The 20,864-nt window shown below is 50.3% G+C and overlaps 1 protein-coding gene and 1 non-coding gene across 3 annotated transcripts; both read right to left on the bottom strand.

Moving 5' to 3' along the window:
* Positions 1–1,963: 1,963 nt before the first annotated feature.
* Positions 1,964–2,036, bottom strand: TRNAE-CUC (transfer RNA glutamic acid (anticodon CUC)). The gene has a single exon. It is a non-coding gene; the product is annotated as a tRNA-Glu (tRNA).
* Positions 2,037–4,581: 2,545 nt separating this feature from the next.
* Positions 4,582–20,558, bottom strand: USP11 (ubiquitin specific peptidase 11). 2 transcript variants are annotated; one of them, XM_058713867.1, is made up of 21 exons: positions 20,261–20,558; positions 12,920–13,029; positions 12,586–12,716; positions 12,149–12,266; positions 11,616–11,761; positions 11,427–11,488; positions 11,202–11,301; positions 10,658–10,831; positions 10,408–10,566; positions 9,851–10,075; positions 9,630–9,713; positions 9,429–9,523; positions 8,277–8,483; positions 7,701–7,753; positions 7,274–7,531; positions 7,129–7,199; positions 6,813–6,925; positions 5,645–5,794; positions 5,431–5,546; positions 5,192–5,280; positions 4,582–5,103 (listed from the first exon to the last, which is right to left on the bottom strand). In XM_058713867.1, the coding sequence occupies exons 1-21, from the start codon at positions 20,404–20,406 to the stop codon at positions 4,966–4,968; spliced, it is 2,745 nt and encodes a 914-aa protein (XP_058569850.1). In that variant the 5' UTR covers positions 20,407–20,558; the 3' UTR covers positions 4,582–4,965. The 2 variants fall into 2 exon arrangements, with proteins under 2 accessions (XP_058569850.1, XP_058569853.1); XM_058713870.1 differs by having other exon boundaries at positions 7,289–7,531; positions 20,261–20,556.
* Positions 20,559–20,864: the final 306 nt, after the last annotated feature.

The raw sequence follows: 20,864 nt of genomic DNA, 5'->3' as shown, positions 1-20,864 counted from the left end.
GGGAACAGTGCCTGGCATTCACCCAGGGTGGGGAACAGTGGCTAATCCAACCAGCAAGGCTGGAAACACTCATAATGCACAGGTCATGGGCTAGAGGACTCAGTGGCGGGGAATGGGACAAACACGTCTAGAACAAACACGTCTTTGGAACTGCATAAGAGGCCATAAAAGCAAGACGTGAGACTAAGAAAATCAGATGCATTCCAGAACAAAGCTGCAGGAGATTTAAAGGAAGATGAAAATATCCAGCAACTAGTGAGATAAAATTCACAATGCCCACGATCCAACCAAAGATTACCAGAAATGTCTTTGCAGGGAAAGACCCATTATAAGGACAATCCTCAACTAATCAAAACCGACTTAGAACTGGCCCTGATAAATCAGCAGAGAAAGTCATTAATGGTTATTAGTATGACTGTAGTCATATGTTCAAAAAGTTAAACAGATACACTGAGGATATAAAAAAGACCCAAACTGAGCAGGTACAATGCCCTGGTGGAAAAATCGGGGCGCCTGGGTGGCTCAGTCGGTTAAGCATCTGACTTTGGCTCAGGTCATGAGCTCACCGGTTGTGAGTTCGAGCCCCGCATCGGGCTCTGTGCTGACAGCTCAGAGCCTGGAGCCTGTTTCGGATTCTGCGTCTCCCTCTCTCTCTGCCCCTTCCCTGCTCGTGTTCTCTCTCTCTCTCTCTCTCAAAAATAAAATAAACGTTAACAATTAAAAAAAAAAGAAAAATACACTAAGATGGGATTAACAGCACATTAGGCATTGCAGAAGAAAATATTAATCACCTCGAAGGCACAGCAATAGAAACCACAGAAAATGAGACACATGGGTGAGCCTGGCTGGCTCAGTGGGTAGAGCACGCAACTCTTGATCTTAGGGTCATGAGTTCAAGCCCCACATCAGGCAGAGAGGTTACATACATACGTACATACATAAGATTTTCTATATGAAAAAGGGAAAGAAAAAAGCATCCAACTTCGGCTCAGGTCATGATCTCAGGGTTCATGAGTTCGAGCCCTTTGTCGGGCTCGGTGCTGACACCTCAGAGCCTGGAGCCTGCTTCAGATTCTGTGCCTCCCTCCCTCTCTGCCCTTCCCCCACTTATGCTCTGTCTCTCTCTCAAAAATAAACAAACATTAAAAAAATTTTTTTAATGAAAATTGCATCAGTGAAGGAGAAGAGAGAGGGGAACTTCAGAAAAAACATTTGAAGAAATACTGGCCAAAATGTTTCCAGATTTGACAGGCAGTAGAAATCCAGAGATCCAAGGATCTCAAAGAAACCGAAACACAAGAAACGTGAAGAAACTATGCCAAGGCCCATCATAATCAAACTGCTCCAAACCAGGGCTAAAGAGAAAATCTTCAAAGCAGCCAGGGAAAAAAAGGACATGCTAGGTACACAGGCACAAGGAAAAGGACGGCAGCAGCCGAGTAACGGCAGACAGCGAAGTAAGGTCTTTAAAGTACTGAAAGAACTAGAAACTGTACCTAGAATTCTATACCCATGAAAACCTGTTTCAAAAAATAAGGTGAGGGGCGCCTGGGTGGCTCAGTCGGTTAGGTGAGTGTCCCACTCTTGATTTTGGCTCAGGTCATGATGTCACGGTTTGTGACATCAAGCCCTGCATCAGGCTCTGCGCTGACAGTGTGGAACCTGCTTGGGATTCTCTCTCTCTCCCTGTCTCTTTCTGCTCCTCCCCTGCTCTCTCTCTCTCTCTCTCTTAAAATAAACGAATAAGCATTAAAAACCAAAAAGAAAATTTAAAGGATGTCCTTCGGGCAGAAGGCAAGTAAGTGACAAGTGACAAGTGACACCAGATGGAAATCAGGACCGTCAGAAAGGAATGAAAAGCACTGGAAATAGTAACTACGGTAAGTATGGCATGGCAAATATATTCAACTCCTTTTCTTATTATTTAAATCTCTTTTTTGTTTTCAATTTTAAGTAGGCTCCATGCCCAACGTGGGACTTGAACTCACAACCCTGAGATTGAGAGTCGCATGCTCTACCGGCTGAGCCAGCCAGGCACCCCTATTTAAATCTCTTGAAGGCAACCGACTGCTTAAAGAAAAAAAAAAACAATGCATCTTGGGGTGTATAACATATGCAAAAGTAAAATGCGCGGTAACAACATAAGGGCTGAGCAGGGAGAAATGGACACACTATGGAAAAGTTCTTATATTAAATGCGAAGTGGGATCCATCACTTGAGGGTAGACTTTGCTATGTTAAACATGTATACTATAAACCATATACATCAACACACACACACACACACACATACCCCAAGCAGAATTGACAGAACAAACCATGTCAGAGCTCTGGAAAACAGAGGATTCCAGGGACACTTTAACTTCTATCCGTTATATGTTCTATTTATTTAAGCTCTTTGCCCATCGTGGGGCTTGAACTCACAACCCCAGCATCAAGAGTCACATGCTCTACCAACTGAGCCAGCCAGGAGCCCCTGTTTTAAACTCTATCCAATTCACCAATTCCCTCCTCGGCTACATGTAATGTGTTGTTCAACTCATCCACTCGTTTCTTAAATTTAGTTATTATCTATTTCAGGCCTATCACTTCTACCTGGTTCTTTTTCAACTCGTTTTCATTTTTAAAATGTTCACATTTCTTGTTCACTTGTAATCGTCTTTATTTCCATGACCAGAGTAAGCACAACAGTTTTACATTGACCCCTGAGAATTCTTTTTTTTTATAAAAAAAAAAAATTTTTTTAATGTTTATTTTTGAGACAGAGAGAGACAGAGCATGATCAGGGGAGGGGCGGAGAAAGTGGGAGACACAGAATCGGAAGCAGGCTCCAGGCTCCGAGCTGTCAGCACAGAGCCCGACTCGGGGCTCGAACTCACAGACCATGAGATCATGACCTGAGCTGAAGTCGGACGCTCAACCGACTGAGCCACCCAGGCGCCCCTGACCCCTGAGAATTCTTGATGCGAGGCATCTCTGTGGAACTGTCTGTTGTCTCTCACTTCTCCTGATTCCTTTTCTTTAAAATAATTTTTAAAATTTTACTTATTTTGAGAGAGAGAAAGAGAGCATAAGCAGGGGTGGGGCAGACAGAGACAGAGAATCCCAAGCAGACTCTGCAGGGTCAGCACAGAGCCCAACATGGGACTCGAACCCACAAAACCATGAGATAAGAACCGGAGCCAGAATCGACTGTTGGATGCCCAACCGCCTGAGCCACCCAGGCGCCCCTCGCTTCTTCCTGATTCTTATGCATGGTGTCATTTCAAGACATTTTTGGTTAAATCTGGGAAATTATTTGAAACGGATTCACTTTAGGAGGGCTTTGTCCAGGGCTGATTATGCATAGGTAAGGACGTCTTCCGGTACGGAAAGCCCATTCTGAGCCAGGTCTTTATGCCTGCTTCCTCATCTGCAAAACGGGGTCATAGTGTTCAAATCACATGGTGTCCGTGAGGATTAAATGACAACATTTTTGAGTTCCCGGATCCGGTCATACCCAGAACTAGTTATTTGTTTTTGCCTAAGTCAGGTCGAGTCGGGTTTCTCACAGCGACTACCTTGATCCTCGCCGGTGTCGACAGCGCAACTGGGAGGTCTGCAGGTGGTAATGCCGAGCGACCCTTGCCAGGGCGGGTGTTGAGGCGGTTACTGTGGGAATGGTCCATTGAGCGCCACCGTGCAGGTCCCTCCCTTGGTGTGAAGGGCTTGGGGCTTTTGTTTAAGTCCACATACCACACATCCGTCCACACCGCCCCACCCCACAGCCCAGTCCACAGCTGCTCCTTAGAGGAGCCAGTTCTTAGAGGAGATGGCGGGCGCCTGGGGGGGGGGTCATGCGGGGGGCGTCCTGTGTTTAAGTGGTGTCTGTCCCCCAGACACGCCATGCTGCTCCCATTCTGGGGCACGGTGTTCCACGTCCCTCTTTGGGTGCAGCCGTAGGGCCCCTGCCTGGTGGGGGAGCTGCGGTCATGGTGGGGCGCGGGGAGGCCGAGTGGAGGGACAACAGAGACAAGGCACGTTTGTCCTGCTGGGTTAGCTGATCTGGGTCAGGTGTGCCACCTCTGTGGTTCTCGGAAGACACTGCTGGGGGCGGGCGTCTGTGGTCTGGTCAGTATCTTTGTGTCCAGAAAGCACACACTGGCCCACACGGATGCCCGTGTGTTCTAGGCACGCCTTTCCCACATCGGCCGTGGGGCGGGCCACGTCCAGAGAGGTCAAACGCCCCCCTCCAGGGACCAACACCAGCGTGACTAGCCACGCGTGCCAATTCCCGACAGCCTGAATGATGACTCAAGCTGTGCCTCAGTTTCCCCATCTGAAACCGGAGACGACAAGCCCCGCCCACCCCAAGACCGGTGTGAGAACTGCAAGTCAGTGTGTGAAACGCCCTGGGAAACACTGGGCGTGTGGCTGGTGCTGGGAATCGTGCGTGGCGTCCAGATGGTGCCGAAAACTCCCCCAAAGTCGTGCGCGACACGCAGTCAGAGCATCACTCGTCACACCCCCCGCACCCAGCGAGCACGCGTCAGCACACAGACACCCGGCTGGCACTTGGTACGCAGCAAGAAAAGCACATTGCCACGGAACACACTGGCACTTTATATATACACAGCGGAAGGTACAGGGTCTCGATAAGAAAATACACTCTGTGTTCAGGTGCACCCCACCACCACCCCCTCGAAACACCCCAGGTGGAGGACGGAGGGAAGGGGACAACCATAAATAGAGAATAGAAGGGAAGGTTACTGCTCTAAGGGGCAAACACAGGCGGGGGACACACGGCCGGGGCGAGACACCACCTCTTCTTCCCCGGGAGAGAGCAATATAGCGGCACAGGAGAACAGCAGCCACGACTAAAGCCTGCGACACCTGGCACGGGGCACCTAACACGGGGCTGGGGGGCGGGGACGGGAAGGAAGAGAGCAGAGATGGCTTCCTTCCCTGTGGCGGGGCCGGGGGCCCCTCAGTTTACATCCATGAACTCAGAGTTGGGTGGGGAACCGCAGGCAGGGGACGCTGGGGAGTCACGTAAGCCGGGCTGGGGCTGCTGGCGACGTGCCACATCCTGGCGTTGGTAGAAGAGGACATAGGCTGCCTTGGACTGCGGGGAGAGGACAGGCGTCGGCACGGACCTGGGGCGCGGTGGGGCGGGGGGGGGAGGGAGGAGCGAGGAGGGAGGGAGGGCACACCTCGATCTGATTCTCGGTTACGGGCGACACGCTGTTGTCGTCGAAGTAGTGCCACTGGCCGCTGTCCTTGTTGCAGGCAAACGTCGTGTCTGTAAGAGAGGGGCGCCGTCCGCACCTGCCCTGCCTCCCCGAAGAGCTTCCCGGGTCCACCGCCCACCCCTGCTCACTTATCTTAGTCGCACGCTGAGGACATCCTGCCCCCCGACCCCGGGCAAGCCCTGCCACAGCCCCGCACATACAGTGTCCGTCACGCAGGCCCCCGTAATGGTTGGAAACCGCGATGAGATCGTATTTGTACAGCTCCGGAGCCGACTCATTCTGCGGCTTGATGACAAACTCGGAGAAGTCCAGGTCCCTGTGGGGGAGGACAGGGTCACTCCCAGAACGCCTCTTCCCCTCTCCCTGTGCCTCCCCCCTAAGCCTTCCTGCCCAGGCCAAGGCCCCAGCCCAGACCGGATGGGAAACTCCACAAGGGTATCCAGCTTCTCGCGGGAGAACTTGGTGTAAGAGAAACGCTTCAGGTGGATAATGAGAGTCTCAGGCAGCATCCACAGGTCCAGCTTCTTGGTGGCCAGCTGGTGCTGCTTGCAGGTGGGACAGTACCTACAAACACAAGAGCACGAGTAGGCACATGCGTGCGCGCGCACACACATGCTTAATGAGCACCTACTGCATACTCTTTTTGTACTGCGTGGCCCCCACGGGCCACGTCTGGTCCACAGAGATGTTGCCCAGCCCTTCCTTCCAGCCCACCCGTCACTCTAGCGTGCTCTCTTCACATCTTACAATCCTGTCATTTGTCAAGTACTGTCGGGCTCTTACACTAGTGTGCGCTTTTGTTTGGTTTCTGGTCCGTGGGACGTTCGTCTCATTCTAGAGCCTGTGTCCCTCTAACTTCTCCGAGTCACCCATTCGCTCACTCGCCAGGTGTCTGCTGACAGCCTGCTGCTGAGTCCTTTGGCCGCTACTTTGTATTTCTGTTCCCTTCCTGCTCCACGGAGATGCCGCTCTAATGTTTGAGACTGGCTTCATCTTTTTGGTTGTCCCTTTATGTTTTGTTTGCTTAGTCTCCAAGGATCTACTGAGTGCCTCCTGCACCCCCCACACCATTATGATCATGAGAACAGACACACAGCACAAACTTAAGATCAGAAGTCTTCATTCTTGAGGGTCTACTCCAACGGAGAAGACAAATCATGACACAAAGGGGGATCTAGGATATGACGTCAGGTGGTGTTATGGAACCGCAAAGAAAGTGATGCTGGCCTAGGCAGAAACAGAGTGGGGAGGGAGCGGGGTGGGGGGCGGAGGCACGGGCTGGGGGGCCTGGCTCCTAACAGGGTAGTAAGAGATCTCTGATGAACTGACATTTGGTCAGAGACCTGAGCAAAGTGAAGGGGTCAGGTCCCGCAGCTATAACGGGGAGGGGAGAGCACTCCCTCCCGGGAGAAGGAACAGCCAGGCAAAGGCTCTGACGTACGACTAAGCCCGGGTATTGGGGGTCAGAGTGGCAGGAGGGCCTGAGTGAGGGGCGAAGGATGAACATTTACAGGTAGGAGGCATCTGGGCAGGTCACACCCCCCCCCACTACGTCCCCAGAGGCCCCGTTCTGGCCGCTCACCAGGGGTTTTCCTTCTCCAGAGTCTCCACGGTGGTGAACAGCTCAATGCACTCCTGCAGCCGCACCGGCGCCTTCTTCAGCACGTACCCCACGCAGTCGTGCTTCACGTAGCCCTGGGCCAGGGGAGCGGGCGACGGGTGAAGGGGACGGGAGGTGGAAGACATGTGCCCGTGGCTAAGGGCATGGACTCTGAGGCCCTGGGAGCTTTGTGGTCACGACTTGGAGGAATTTGGCGGGGCGGGGGGAGGCGTGGGTGTGAAGGGTTGCGGGGGCGCAAGCGGAAAGTGGCCCCTCCCACCCCCGGGATCTCGTTTACCTCAGCCTCCACCTCGTCATAGTAACGCTTCTTCATCTCTGGCTCCCAGTCGATGGCGATGTACGGCTGGGCTGGGGGCGAGGGGAGGTGGTCATGGGCCCTGCTGCCAAGGAAACCCCCTCCCGCATCCCCCACCCTGGCTCACAGCTGAAGGAGACACCATGGGTATCCTCGTTGAAGGTTGAGCGGTCGCTGGTCCCGTTGGAGTTCACCGTCTGCAGGGTGAACAGGTGCTTGCGCCGTGCCCTCTGGGGCCAGTGAGATGGTCCAGGGGAGTTGTCCACAGGGGCGCGGCTCCCGCCTGCCACTCCAGAGCTAGGCCCTGCCTGCTCCGGCCCGGAATCCTGGGAGCTGCCCCCAGCCACGCGTCCGGGCTTGGGGATGCTGTCCTTGTCCTCCATATCTGCCAGGACGGGGTAGGGCAGCAGACGGGTCCGTGTGAGCCGGGGTGCCGGAGCGGTAAGGCGCATCCAGACGGAAATACCCCAGACCCCCCAGCCGCTGACCCTCCCTTGTGCCCGGCTTGTACAGACCCTCATCCTTGTCGATGCTCTCTCCTGCCTCTTCCTCACCTTTCTCGTCCCCGTCGTCTTCGTCATCCGAGCTGGGTCTGGTCACGTAGCGCCTGCCAAGAGAGCAGAGGAGACTCTGGAGGAAGGGCACGAAGGCAGGCCAGCCAGGGCCCAGGATTCCACTTCGCTTATGATGGGAAACCACCGGCAGGCCCACACACAAGCAGTTGTTCGTGGTGAGCCCAGATGGGCTCAGGAGAGGATACAGAAACGCCCGAAGAGGCGGCTCGACAAGGTGGTTGCCTGCCTAAGGACTCTAGATTTTAGGCACAATGGCAATCCACCAGTGAGGACACAAATCACCATGCCTCTCTAAGGAGAGAGTAATGAAGTACCAAAATTGTGTGTATTTTGTCCATTTTGTTGACCCCCGTTATCTCCAACACCCAGGAGAGACTGTGGCAGAGCCAGAGGTTTAGACGAAGAGGAAAAGAAAAAAAACCTAAGAGTTGCTCTCTGGCCATGTTAAACTTAGCTGTCTCCTGCAAGTGGCAAGGGGTGGCAACTCTGAACAGCTCGACACCCGGTTCTGAGTTCAGACCCACCTTCCCCCTGCCCCCCAAAAGGCAGACTCACGAGAGGCGGTACAGCAGGATGTGATACAGGGCATCCCAAGAGAGCCGGTCACGGGGCACCGACACCAGGAGCGGGTGCCCAAAGAGCATCAGGCCGTAGTAGGAGTTGTTGTAATCCCGGGCTGGCGTGCGCTCCCGCAGGTAGATGGGGAGCACCACGTCCTCTCTCGAGTTGTCACCAATAGCAGACCTGCCCGACACCTCGTATCTGTGGGGGGGGTGTGAACATGAGGCCACACCTGATCAGGACACTCAAGAGGGGCCTGTGGGGGTGCCTGGGTGGCTCAGGTGGTTGAGCGTCTGACTTCAGCCCAGGTCATGACCTCACGGTTCGTGGGTTCGAGCCCTGCAGCGGGCTCTGGGCTGACAGCTTGGAGCCTGGAGCCTGTTTCAGCTTCTGTGTCTCCCTCTCTCTCTGCCCCTCCCCTGCATTCATGTGTGCTCGCTCTCTCTCAAAAATAAACATTAAAAAAAAAAAAGAGGGCCTGGGGACTCTGCCCCACGTGCTCCCACCACTCGCCCCTAATAGCCTGAAAGTATTTTTTTTAAAGAGCCACCCAGTGTTTTGTGCTTTACAAACTGTTAGATGACACAGCACTTTGTTGGTGAGACGGTTTATAAAGCACCCTGGCGTTATGAAAGTGCTGAGGAGACTAACAAAATTTTAGCAACGAAGGGATCTAAAACCGTTTTCTTTTGTTGGCAAACACTCCTTGGTTAAAAAACACCTTTTCTACTCATGACCCCCTTTCTCTTTCAGTGACCCAGAGATTTCAGATTTGTTCTGAGTGTTCTTATGCTCAGAAAGTGTCTTAGGTGCTCCCTGTTTCAAGCATCGCTTGTGGCTTCCGAGGACCGCAATGTGACTGCAGTGTAAGAAACGCAGACCAAGCGTGAGGTACTACTCAGTGACTGCTGAACAGAACACAGAATAAAGAAGAAACAGGAACCTCCATCACATCACAAGGAAGAAAATACCCAAGAACAACGCGGGTCACCCTGCTGACAGCCCAAGCCTCCCGGCCTGCTAAGGCCCGTGGCCAAAGCCCTGCACAAGGCAGGTGCCCTGCAAGTCAGGCCAATGGAGGACAGGGAAGTTGGTTAAAGAGGAGATTCCTGGGGAACCCCTAGCTCCCCTGGTGCCCTCACTCACATGAAGATATCATCTCGGTCCAAGATGCTGCTCAGAGACTCCTCCAGCTGGTAGATCTTATAGAAACGGTGACTGAAGACATCGGCCACCATCATCTGGGAATGGAAATGCAGACAGGAGGCCGGGCAGCCGACAAGGTCATCCCAGGCCCTCACCTCCCTGCCCCTAAATCCCACCCTCCCTGCGCCTGCAGAGCCTCACCCTTTCTGGCGACACGCCGGTGTGTTTGGCCAGAGCCACACACAGATCCGAGATCTTGCCTTTCTTGGGGACCACGAGCCGGTGCTGAAGGAGAAACGGTAGCCACAAAAGAGCAGAAAGGCGTGTGGGGAGTTAGTGAGGGCAGCGTCAAGGTGTGGCGGGGTCATCAAACAAACTGGCTACTCGGCCCGTTATGTCCCCGCATCACCATTACCCCGTACCTGCTCTGGCTTGCGGCGAGGGTCCATGGAGACAAAGAAGACCTCCATGACCCTCTTGTGGCTGACAGGCAGAGGGACACTGAGGTAGCAGAAGGGGTCGAAGGTCACAGACACATTGCCACAATCGGGGCACACCAGCGTGGACTTGAAGAGACCGTGGAAGGTGTCCACAATCACAGAATCGTTCCGCCGTTTGTGGTTCTGCCAGGCCTCCTGAGCCACCTCCTGTTGACAGTGTCATGGAGGGTGGCAAGGCTTGCCCGGGGCAGGGGAAACCATAGTTTGGGGTGGATGTGCATGTGGGTGAGGTCAAGGTTAGCACCATGGCGAAGTCCAGAGACAGAGTTACAGCTAGAGCTATCTGGAGGCTGTGCCCAGTCAGGCTGCGGCTTATATAGGCTTATTTAACTCTGGGCTGGAGCCAAGGCTGGGAATGGGCATGGAGAGGAGGTCAAGTGGGGGGTGGGATACCCCAGGGAGGCCAGAGAATCCCTGAAGCAGAGGCCCTGGAGGTTTTAACGGGGCTCTCAGGATGGGGGTCTCTGACGACTGCCTACCTGATCTGGCCGGCCAGCCGCGTCGCACAGCTCCACATATTCCTTCTTCTTGACACGATTGAGGTCCTCATGCAGCCCATCCAGGAGGAATGACAGCAGCTCCTGTGAGTCATGCTGCTGGTAGCCCAGAAACTGGGACGCGAAGTGGCCGACCTTGGTCTGAGAAGATGGGGCAGGGCCGTCAGAGCGAGAGAGAGTCAGGAGCGGGGGTTGGGGGGGCGGACAGGGGCAGCCTGGGGCCGAGTCACACCTTGAACACATGGGGCACGATGGACCGGTGGTGGCCGGACCAGGCCTGCTTCACCAGGTCTGCGTAGGCCTCTGCGATCTCCCCCTTCATGCCCAGTGGGTTGCAGAAGTTGAGTTCCTCCAGGTAGCGGTTTTTGAGGAAGTAGTCGGTGAGCTGCGGCACGTTGCTGAGGCACTGTAGGACACAGGGCCCGGGAGAAAGAGGCAGAGGAAAGGAGGGAGGAGTGACCACGGTGGAGACAGAGAGAAGGAAGAGAGGAGGAAGGAGAGAGAAGGGCCAGGGAGGTGAGGAAGAGAAGGTAGAAGCATTTCAAGAGGGAAGAATATGGCAACAAAGGAGGGAAGATCCAGCAAAGTAGGGGCCAGCGGAGGGAGAGGGTACTAATGCTTGGGGAAGGGCTGTGGGCACGTCAAGTCAGACTTGTGGGGCCCCAGCTTGCAACCTGACCCATTGCCCTGCAGCCCCCCCCCCCCCCCCCCGCCAAATCCTGGTCACTTGCAGCCCACCCCTGGGGCTCTGCCAGACACAGGCCTAACCGCCCAACCTGCAGGGCCGAGTTCATGAAGCACGTGTTGCCCAGGTTGGTGAGACCACAGATGCCTGGCTGGCCCTGGAATTCTTCATCCTCCTCCGACGCAGTGCTCCTGGGGTGGGTGAGAATCTCTTATCAGCCGAGGGCCAATGACGTGCAGGTGAAATGGGCTCATGAGCTCAGCCATTCTACCTGCTGTGGGACCCCACCCCGGGCCAGACCCCGCGCTGGGCTTACACAGCCTGTTGCTGGGCACTGGGCCAAGTGCCGTCCTTGTTTCGGGTCTCCATGATGATCAACTGGGTTGAGAAAGAGAAAGAGAAAGAAAAGCAGGACAGGCCTTCACGGAGGGCCTGCGGGCACCGAGCCCTCACTTGCCCCAACCCGAGCACTGCCGGTGAGCAGAAAGGCCCTCCCCACCCTTACCTGCCCAGTCTGGAGGGCAGCCTCGAGCAGTGTGACGCGGGTGTTGCACAACCTCTCAAAAGAGCCCTCCGCGTTCTTGATCCACAGCCTTGTCTCTTCCTGGGGATTCACCAGAAATTGCTCTCGGGCGGTGCGCAAAACTAGGTCTGTGGAGGGTAATGGAGCACGTTCGAGGTCTTCCTGGAACCCCGAATGACCCATCACAGCATTACACCCTGACTCCTCCTCACAGACCCTGCACACTCGGTCAATACCTTGTGTCCTCGAGGGGTCTCCAAATGACTGATCCACACTCAGGACTTGAGACCCCCAGCCAGTATCATCTGGCGTACCATCTAAGTCACTGGGACGCGGCTCGCATACCCTGAGGACTCCAGGGCACTCGCTCAGGGCCTCTGCCCAACTTGACGGATACCTTCTTGGTCCTCCGAAGTCTGACCAATGCCTTCTCAGTCTGTCACAGCCAAACCCCACGCATTCTTAGATCCCTGACCTGTGGGCACGCCCACTCACGCCGCAGCCCTCAGACTCACCAACGGAATCTGTATGGCTGAATTGAGCCGTGTAAGGTGTGTCCATATCACTGTGCCGGACAAGCAGCAGTTCTACTGGATACACCTCGATCTTCTGGACGCCGAGCAGCTCCACGACCTGGAAGGTGGAAAGGTGCAGACACAGGTGTCCCCACACAGCACACACACACAGACACAGGCACGGTGACCTCGGAGATGGGAGGAGCGCGCCCAACAGACGAGTGCACACTTGGGACACACTGAGATACCTGAGGGCAGAGGAGTGCAGACAAGGTGTATCCACACAGCGCGTGCGCGCGCACACGCGCAGACACACGCACACACACACACACACACACACATACACACACGGGTCTAGACCCCTCTTGGGTCTACAAGGACTTTCTCCTACCCTGACCCCCAAGAATCTCCCCTGAGCACCTCCCCATCCGCCGTACCTTGCGTTCAATGGGGGGCTGGCCATGCTCTAGACCATACCAGTTGACCAGGCAATGCCAAGCAGCCGCTGGGAGCAGCACATAGTCCTCACTTTCCACTAGTCCCCTCTTGAGGCGCCAGTTTACCTGGTCTGCAGGGGGCGGGGTGTCAGGGGGAGGCGGCAAAGGAAGAATCAGGGAAGGAAAGTGGTAAGTCACTCTGGCCATCTCACCAGTGACGTCCCTCAGACGGAGAGTTTTCTGATTATTGGCAGGGACAGAGGGGACAAGAAACTCTTGTTTCCCAGCCCAGGGCTGGGCTGCAGGGGGGAGGGAGGAGGGAGGGGCCTGGTACCTTCAAAGAGGTCAGCATTGTTGATGCAGCCAGGGAAGGCGGTGGAGTCCTGGTCTCCTCCCTGCACATACACTTCCCACTGCTTGTACCAGTGCTGCTCCACGAGGAACCTGCACAAGACACGGAACACGAGTGATGCACGTTTACCCCGGGCTTAGCGGTACCAGGTCCCATGGATATTAGACCAGAAAGATCAACACACCGGAAGTCAAGATGCCAAGTTTCACATACACCTACAACTGATACGTCGTGTGTTGATTCTATCTCAACAGAAAAAGGAAATTCCTCCCAAAATTCAACATGAAAGATAAAAGTTTCACCATCATATAAAAATAATTAGAAGCAAAATTTATTCAGTGAAACCCAGATTTGGATAGATTACCTACCTGCTTAGGATACTAAAAGATTCCATTAAAAACAGAAAAGGGCAAAAATAAATAAATAAATCAATTAATTAATTAAAAAAAAAAAACAGAAAAGGGCAAAACCCAAAACAAACCACAAATCCATACTCAGTGCCAGGAAATATGAGGTTTTATTATAGAATAATTAGGCTGAAAATTATGTTATTTACAGCTAATTTTATAAGGCTTTAGCCATTCATTAAGTGTGGAGTGTTTGTAAAGGACAGATAAATAGAGGATAAGAAATAATCACTAAATTCTGGAAACCTGCTCAGAAATTAAGAAGAATCTAAAATGCTAAAAGAATCAGGTTTTCCTTCAAAAACTACATATCACCATTTTTCATCATTTTTGTGTTTAGGATTTATTTTGGCTTTATAATAGATTTCTTTGTTTTAACGTTTATTTATTTTTGAGAGAGAGAGCGAGAGCGAGTGCACAAGCAGGGGAGGGGCGGGGGGGGGGGGGGAAAGAGAGGATCCAAAGCGGGCACAGCACTGACTGTAGAGTCCGAAGTGGGGCTTGAACTCACAAACTGCAAGATCATGACCTGAGCCAAAGTCTGGTACTTAACTGACCGAGCCACCCAGGCACCGCTGTAATAGATTTCTAAGCTTACAGTGACTAGCTCGTCCTTTTTTAAAAATTGTGGTAAGTGTACAGCTGGGCCAGCTCTCTTTTTAAAAGAGAAACTGTTATATCACTCTACACCTATGATAAACATTTAGGACTGCTGAAGCCTGCCTGTGTAAAATGTCATGAGCGATTCTCAAGTCTGGAAAAGACAACCTAGAGTAAATGCTAACTGAATGTTTAGCAGTTAACTGTTCCGACCCCAGGGCTTGGACCTCAAAGCTTACATACACTGACACACAACCCTGGTCCCACGCTCACCCACAAACCCACGCTGCTATGGGATTTTTGACACATTAAAAAGGCTGTCTCAAATAGGCACTTTTTAAAATATTACAAAATTGATGAAAAACATCTAACACTGTATTGATTCATTTTCCAGCAATTTAACCCTATACACGGGATTCTTTAAAATGGCAACTTTCCTGCGCTTATGAAAGGATGAGGGAGGTGGGAAAATGGAGGGCTAGCAAAACCTTGCAATGGTCACAAGTCACCTGAATAGGCACACATTTCTGTGCGATTTCATTGTTTTTGCTACACCGACCCCCACAGACCTGCACATCTCACTCATGCCAGGAACGCGCACCCCCCACCCCCGCCCCAGTGGCTCATGCCACAAACCTCCCACTGCTATTCTGGAATACCCCATCACTGGCCCTACCCCTCCACCACTCATACCTGTAAACCCGCCGCCCCCCAACCCCCCCCCCCCCCCCGTGGCTTTCACTGCCTCCACAGACGGTCTATGAGGTTAATTTCTTTGGAAAAGATCCATGCAAAGGGAGGCACCCCTTGACTGTTCTTTAAGAGCTCTTTAAGGAGAATTAACATTAAAATCGCTCTGTGCATACACCTGAAACTAACATAACACTGTGTACCAACTATACTTCTATTAAAAAAAATCACTCTGCAGTGGTAAGCAAAACCCCCATACCTGACAACATCCTGGATTTCTAAAGGTTTCACAGAAGACCGAAGCTTTATGCCAATTTTAACAAAATAAGACTATCTCGCTTCTTCAATTCAAGGACACTTTACAAATGTTTAACATCTCTGAAACTGGGATGCCTCATAATCTGTCAGCCCAGATGGCAGTCATGACAGAGTTGCCACTGTCTGATGGGAAGGCACCCACAATGTTATATTCACCCCTAGGTAGTGGATTCAGGAGGATGCTATACGTGTTGGAAATTTCAATTCTCTAATTTCGTGTCGCTAGTATCTAGAAATACAACCCATCTTGCTAAAGTCACATTTATTTGTGTTTCTTCAAATTTTTTGAAGTGATTATGAAATAGATGCTTATGGGAAAAAATTTAGTTACGAAACAGTATTTTCTGTCCTCTGGTTTTCTCGTGTCTGGAGAAAAGGAAATTAGTCATTTTGGTTAAGATAGCAATTTACCTAACAGGTTAATTACACTAGATACAATAATTACACAGAGAGGGACGCCTGGGTGGCTCCGTCGGTTAAGCGTCAGACTCTTGATTTCGGCTCAGGTGGCAATCTCTGGGTCGTGAGATGGAACCCAAAGTCGGGCTTTGCCCTGAGCATGGAGCCTGCTTAAGATTCTCTCTCTCCCCCTCCCTCGCCCCTGCTTGTGCTCGCTCTCAAAAAAATATGGATATAAGTTAAGAGAGGATTTCCTACCTGTTTATTAAAAGCTTTCTTATGCAGATGAGAAATGTAATACTACGTTGTTCTAAGTTTATTATTTATGTGTCTGTGCAAGCCTAAATAGATGTACATAAAGGCATATAAATTAATCCTTTAACCACACGCTGTTACATGAATGACATACCAAAGGAGAAAAATTAGAATTTGGGCCTTTTCTGTAAAATGACCCTTTTTTAAATTAAAACTTTTATTTTATCTATCCTGGGGGGGAGGGGCAGAGACTCCCACGCAGGCTCTACAATGGCAACGCGGAGTCCGATGCGGGGCTCAAACTCATGAACCGTGAGATCATGACCTGAGCCGAAACCAAGAGTCAGGTGCTTAACTGACTGAGCCACTCAGGCGCCCCTGTAAAATGACATTATTTTATGCCCAGATTAGAAGTTCCTTTTGTATCACCAAATTATTAACTCTTGGTGTATTCTGACATTCTCTTAACTCATTTAAAAAATACTTTAGCTCATTTTTAGAAGAGATCCCTTACTTAAAAAAACGTTAAGCTTCTAATAATCTTTGTTACTTATCACTGCAGTTTTTACAAAGTTGACTCTAAGTATTTTTTTTGTCCTTACTTCAATTTATATCTTTTCTTTTCTAACAACTATTCTTGATTTGTCTTTGCCAAATTCAGAATAATAATGTTAAAATGTTCTTTTATGGCTAAACTGTCTCTGGGACACAACACAAAGATTTGCTCCTTTGCCCTATGAAAGGAATGACAACAGGTATAATTAGGTTTAATTAAAATTCTCCAAGTTTCAATGACCCTAACATTTTTATAAAAGTTCTTTCATTTTCCAAACTTAGTATTTTTTAAATTTTATTAAGTTTGTTATTTTAATTCTAGTATAGTTAACATACAGCATTATATAAGTTTCAGGTGTACAATACGGTGATTCAACAATTCTATACGACTCAGTGCTCATGATGATAAGTGTACTCTTCAGCAAAGAGTATTTTTAAAAACGACAAATCGAAAAATATATCTTCCTAGCTTATAATTATGTTAATTATAGTTAGGCACGCTAATATACATATCTTTTGATAACTGCATACTTTTCAAGCTAAAAAGCATACTCCTGTTCAAGCAACAAAGACTGGTACAGTAACTGTCTACCAAAAGATTCGCCACTCCAGGATTGTAAATGCACAAACCCTTTCCCCCTGGTTCATGAAAAGTCTGAACAAGTACTAGAGGCATGGACTCAATGAAAAGGGAATTACCAGAGGCCTATTGTTTATTTCAGTCTTTCATTAGCTCCAGAAGTCAAGGCACAGCCACATTGTTTAAGAGCTATAGCAGCAATCACCAACCAAACGTGTGAAGAAGCACTGATCTAGTTCGAGGGTCTTCATTAAACTTAATGGCCCCTTGGGCCGTGCAGACTTGTCCATTGACAGAAAACCCTCAACATTTCTAGGCTAAGTCCTTAACCTCTAACAGAACACTATTACTTGCCCTTCACACATCACTATCCATTCCGCAACACTCAACCCAGCCACACTCCTTCCTTTACCTGAACAAAGAGCCCATTCCTTGCCTGCTTAACTGTTAGACTACCCACACCTCTCAGCTCTCCCTGATTTAATTATGTTTGCAGATGGTTCGTCCTCAAAAAGAAAAGTTGGAATTTGCCAAGGAAGCTATACGATCATAAATTTGAATTTACTCTTAGAATATAAGTTTCTATGGAGAAATCAAATCGGTTCAGATAGCCAAATTAATTAATTGCCCTTGCCCAGATCTGCCAGCTGACAAAAAGGCACAAAATATTAATAATGGTATTAGATATATGATTTGGGGATTAGTCCATGACTTTGAAATGCTTTACACATAAATTTCCTGACCACTACAGCAAATCTCTGTAAAATGAATGGCACATTAAAGAACTTTGAGATGCTTTGCTCTTACCTAAGTAGATAAACATTTAAAAAATGGAGTTAAGGAAAAATGCTTCATGATATCAGCCACAATAGCAGAGATAAACTGGCTTCAATACTGAACCACCATTTGGTGGGGGGTAATTTTTTTTTATGGACAGGATGTAATTTTTAAAATCCACATAAAATTAACCATTTTCAAGTGATCAGTTCAGTGGCATTTAGTACATACACACTATTGTCCAGCCACACCTCTACCTAGTTCCAAAACATTTTCAACACCCCAAAAGGAAACCCACACATGGGGGGGGGGTGGAATTTAAAGGGTACTGTCAGAAGGAGGCTGTAAAGGCAGGATGCAGCAGGAACCAAAGTCCCCACGCCTTTCTGAATACATCCAAATGAACTATAAAAAACATTCTAGTTATTGTTTATTCTCAGGATGAAATGAGGCTTTTCCTTGCTGGAGAGCTATAGCGTAAGGGTTAAGAAAAAAAAGATTTCGTATTCTCTATTTGGGGAATCTCAACTTGTCTCTGTACTCTCCAGCAACAGGGATATACATTCACTAGCACTGTGATTAAAGAACTCTGCAAAATGAGCAAACCTCACTTAGACAAACCCTCAGGTGTGACCATGCTTGCGATGTTTGAGGAATATCCAATATGGCCGGATGGAGAGAGTGAGGGGGTGGGGGGGGGCAGGAATCAGAAGCGAAATCAGAAAAGCAATCAGAGCTGGGGACCAGCCTCGCTGCAAGTCACTGTAAGAATTTCTGCATTTACACTGCAGGAGAGGGGAAGCTACTGAAACGTTTTTGAGGAATAGATGGGCATAAAAAGGTTTTTAAAAGAATTACTGTGTACGGAAAGAGAAAAATAGTTCCTTCACAGCGAACAAACAAGGCAGAGACCACCTTCACCGAATGATCAAGGCTAACGTCACCAATGACGTCATGTGGATACCATATACCACCTGATATGATGCGAAGGGCACAAGGTACGCATCCAGTACGATTTCATATATATCCTCCTAAAATAAAAGCTTAGACCACAAATACGATTTAGGAGTGCATACAGAAGTGGAAAACGTTGACAAATTTAAAAATTTACGATAATAGTTTCCCGTGGCACAGGAAGGGGGATTTTCATCTGGGAAGGGCACAGGATTTCTTAAGGTAACGGTCTGAATCTTAATCTGAATAGTGAATTCACAAATTTTTGTTTTATTATTCTCTATTTTTTTTTACTTTGAAACAGACTTGAGAAAAAAATGCAAAAACAGTTTTTATAGAGAATTCCCATATGCCCTTCATCCAGATTCCCCAAATGTAACATTTTCACCATTTGCCCGATCATTGTTTCTTTAAATACATCTTTACATACACTAGTTTTTTCCCAGCCTTTGCGAGTAAACGGCTTACACGATGGTTCATTATCCATAAATATTTCGATACGTATGCCCTTAAAAAAAAAAAAAAAAGATACTCCCTTTCATAACCACAATACAATCATCCAAAGCAAGAAATGATCAGTACTAATAGCTAATCTGCAAACCTCAGTCAAATTTCACCAATTTTCCCATTAACATCTTTTACAGTAAAAAAGAGAAAATTAATTTTATGAGGAAAAAAACCCCCTGATTTCTGAGTAATTTATTTTTTCTGCTCCGGGATCCAATCCAGGATCACACGTTGCATTTAGTTATCATGACTCTTTAAATCCCATTAATTCCTTCAATCTGGAACAGTTCTTCATCCTTTGTCTTTCACGACCTTGAAATTTTTTAGGACCACAGGCCGTTTACTTTTACAGAATGTCCATCAATCTGGGCTACGTAAACGCTTTCTGCAACCGTTTTAGGTCTTACGTATTTCACAATTTAACAAATGAGATGCAACTCGGCGAGCAAGAAATTAAACCCAGAAACAGTACATTACATGCACTGGTTAGCCAAGAAATCAGTACAACAAACCGGTTTATCAAGATAACGCATAGACATTTTTCTAAATAGCTATTTCTCTGGATTACAAAAACAAGACAGTACTAAGACAGAAAACAAATGTAACATCGAAGGCCCCTCCCGTGCCAATCACCTGCACTTTCTCCCGTCCTGGGAAGAGGGCCTCGGCCAGAGGCAAAAACCTCGCCGCGTCACAAACTTTGCTCATTCGCAGGCGCCATTTTCTGCTTCACAGGCACCACCTCCCCTCTGCAGTCTTTCCTCGGCCTCAGGACACGCCCCTCGGCCCACGTCACAAGCCTCGTTCCCAGGCGCCAGCTCCCTCACCGCGCAGGCTCCGACTTTCTTCCCTCCGCCCACAGCCCTAAGGTTTGGATTCCGCTCTCCTGCCTGACGTCACCCGCTCTGCCTAGCTCTCAGACGCCGCCAAAAAACCGCAGGCCGCCCCAGCCGCCAGAAGCTACTTTAAGCCACGGAGACCACACCCCCCCAGGCCCCCGCCAACACCGCCCCCTTCCCAGGTTCCGAGTTCCACCTCGCAGGCCCGGCTCCACCCCCATGGCCGTTTCCTCTCAGGCCCCTCCCCTGCCGCCCCACAACAAACCCTCTCCTGTTCTCAGGCCTCAGGCGCCACCGTGCAGGCCCCGCCTCTTTCCCAGACAAGGCGATCCACTCTCAGGCACTTCCCCGCCCCCATGGCAATTATTCGCCACGTCCCCCACCGCCGCCAACGCCCCCCACCGTCCCTTCTGCGGAGGCTCCGCTTGCAGCCCTGCCTCACCAGCTTTCCCCGGCCCGCAGTGGACGATCTCGCCCACTCTCCTTATTCTCGATCTGGAGCCACTGGCTCTCCAGGCCCGGCACTGCTTCGTGTTGTGGCTCTTGGTCCTCGGCCGCAGCCGCTACATTCGCTGCGACCGCCGCCATCACCGTTCGCCCTCCTCTCCCAACCACCGCAGCTGGAGATAGGAAGAGGCCCCTCAAATGCCACTTCCGGATTCTGGTCCCGGAAACGGAAACAGAGCCCCCCAAATAGCCGGGGGTCTACTGCCATCTTGGAAAGGGACCCCGTGCTCGGACGCGTGGAGTGGCTAGGCGGGCATCGGGACTGAGTGGGCGGTGACCTCTGCGGCCAATAGGCGGGGTAAAACCTCCAGTTGGGAACTAATAAAGACAAAGGTGTCTTGTAGGATTCTAACGCCATGTTGAGTCGGGGCAAAAGGTTGTGTGGAAAGGTGGAGGCAGAGGTCCCCGATATGAACGAGGACATTTTGGGGAGTACTTAGGGGCGCAAAGGTGCCAGGCTTTCTCGGTCCCGTGCTCTGCTGGGGACCGCGGCCCCTACCCTGAGAGTTTTTTTTATCCTGACCAGAATGCCCTTCTTT

This window comes from Neofelis nebulosa, chromosome X, assembly GCF_028018385.1.
Source record: "Neofelis nebulosa isolate mNeoNeb1 chromosome X, mNeoNeb1.pri, whole genome shotgun sequence".
NCBI lineage: Eukaryota > Metazoa > Chordata > Mammalia > Carnivora > Felidae > Neofelis > Neofelis nebulosa.
The sequence above is the reverse complement of the archived record's forward strand: the minus strand, read 5'-3'. Positions and strand labels throughout refer to the sequence as shown.

What these genes read in the sequence shown, in the direction of transcription:
- USP11 (XM_058713867.1), bottom strand. Translation starts at nt 20,406, where the DNA reads ATGGCGGCGGTCGCAGCGAATGTAGCGGCTGCGGCCGAGGACCAAGAG. An exon ending in CAATGCTGACCTCTTTGAAG is followed by an intron (nt 12,717 to 12,919) that starts GTACCAGGCCCC and finishes CGCCCCCTGCAG; the next exon opens with ACCAGGTAAACTGGCGCCTC. An exon ending in ATGACGAGGTGGAGGCTGAG is followed by an intron (nt 6,926 to 7,128) that starts GTAAACGAGATC and finishes CCCCTGGCCCAG; the next exon opens with GGCTACGTGAAGCACGACTG.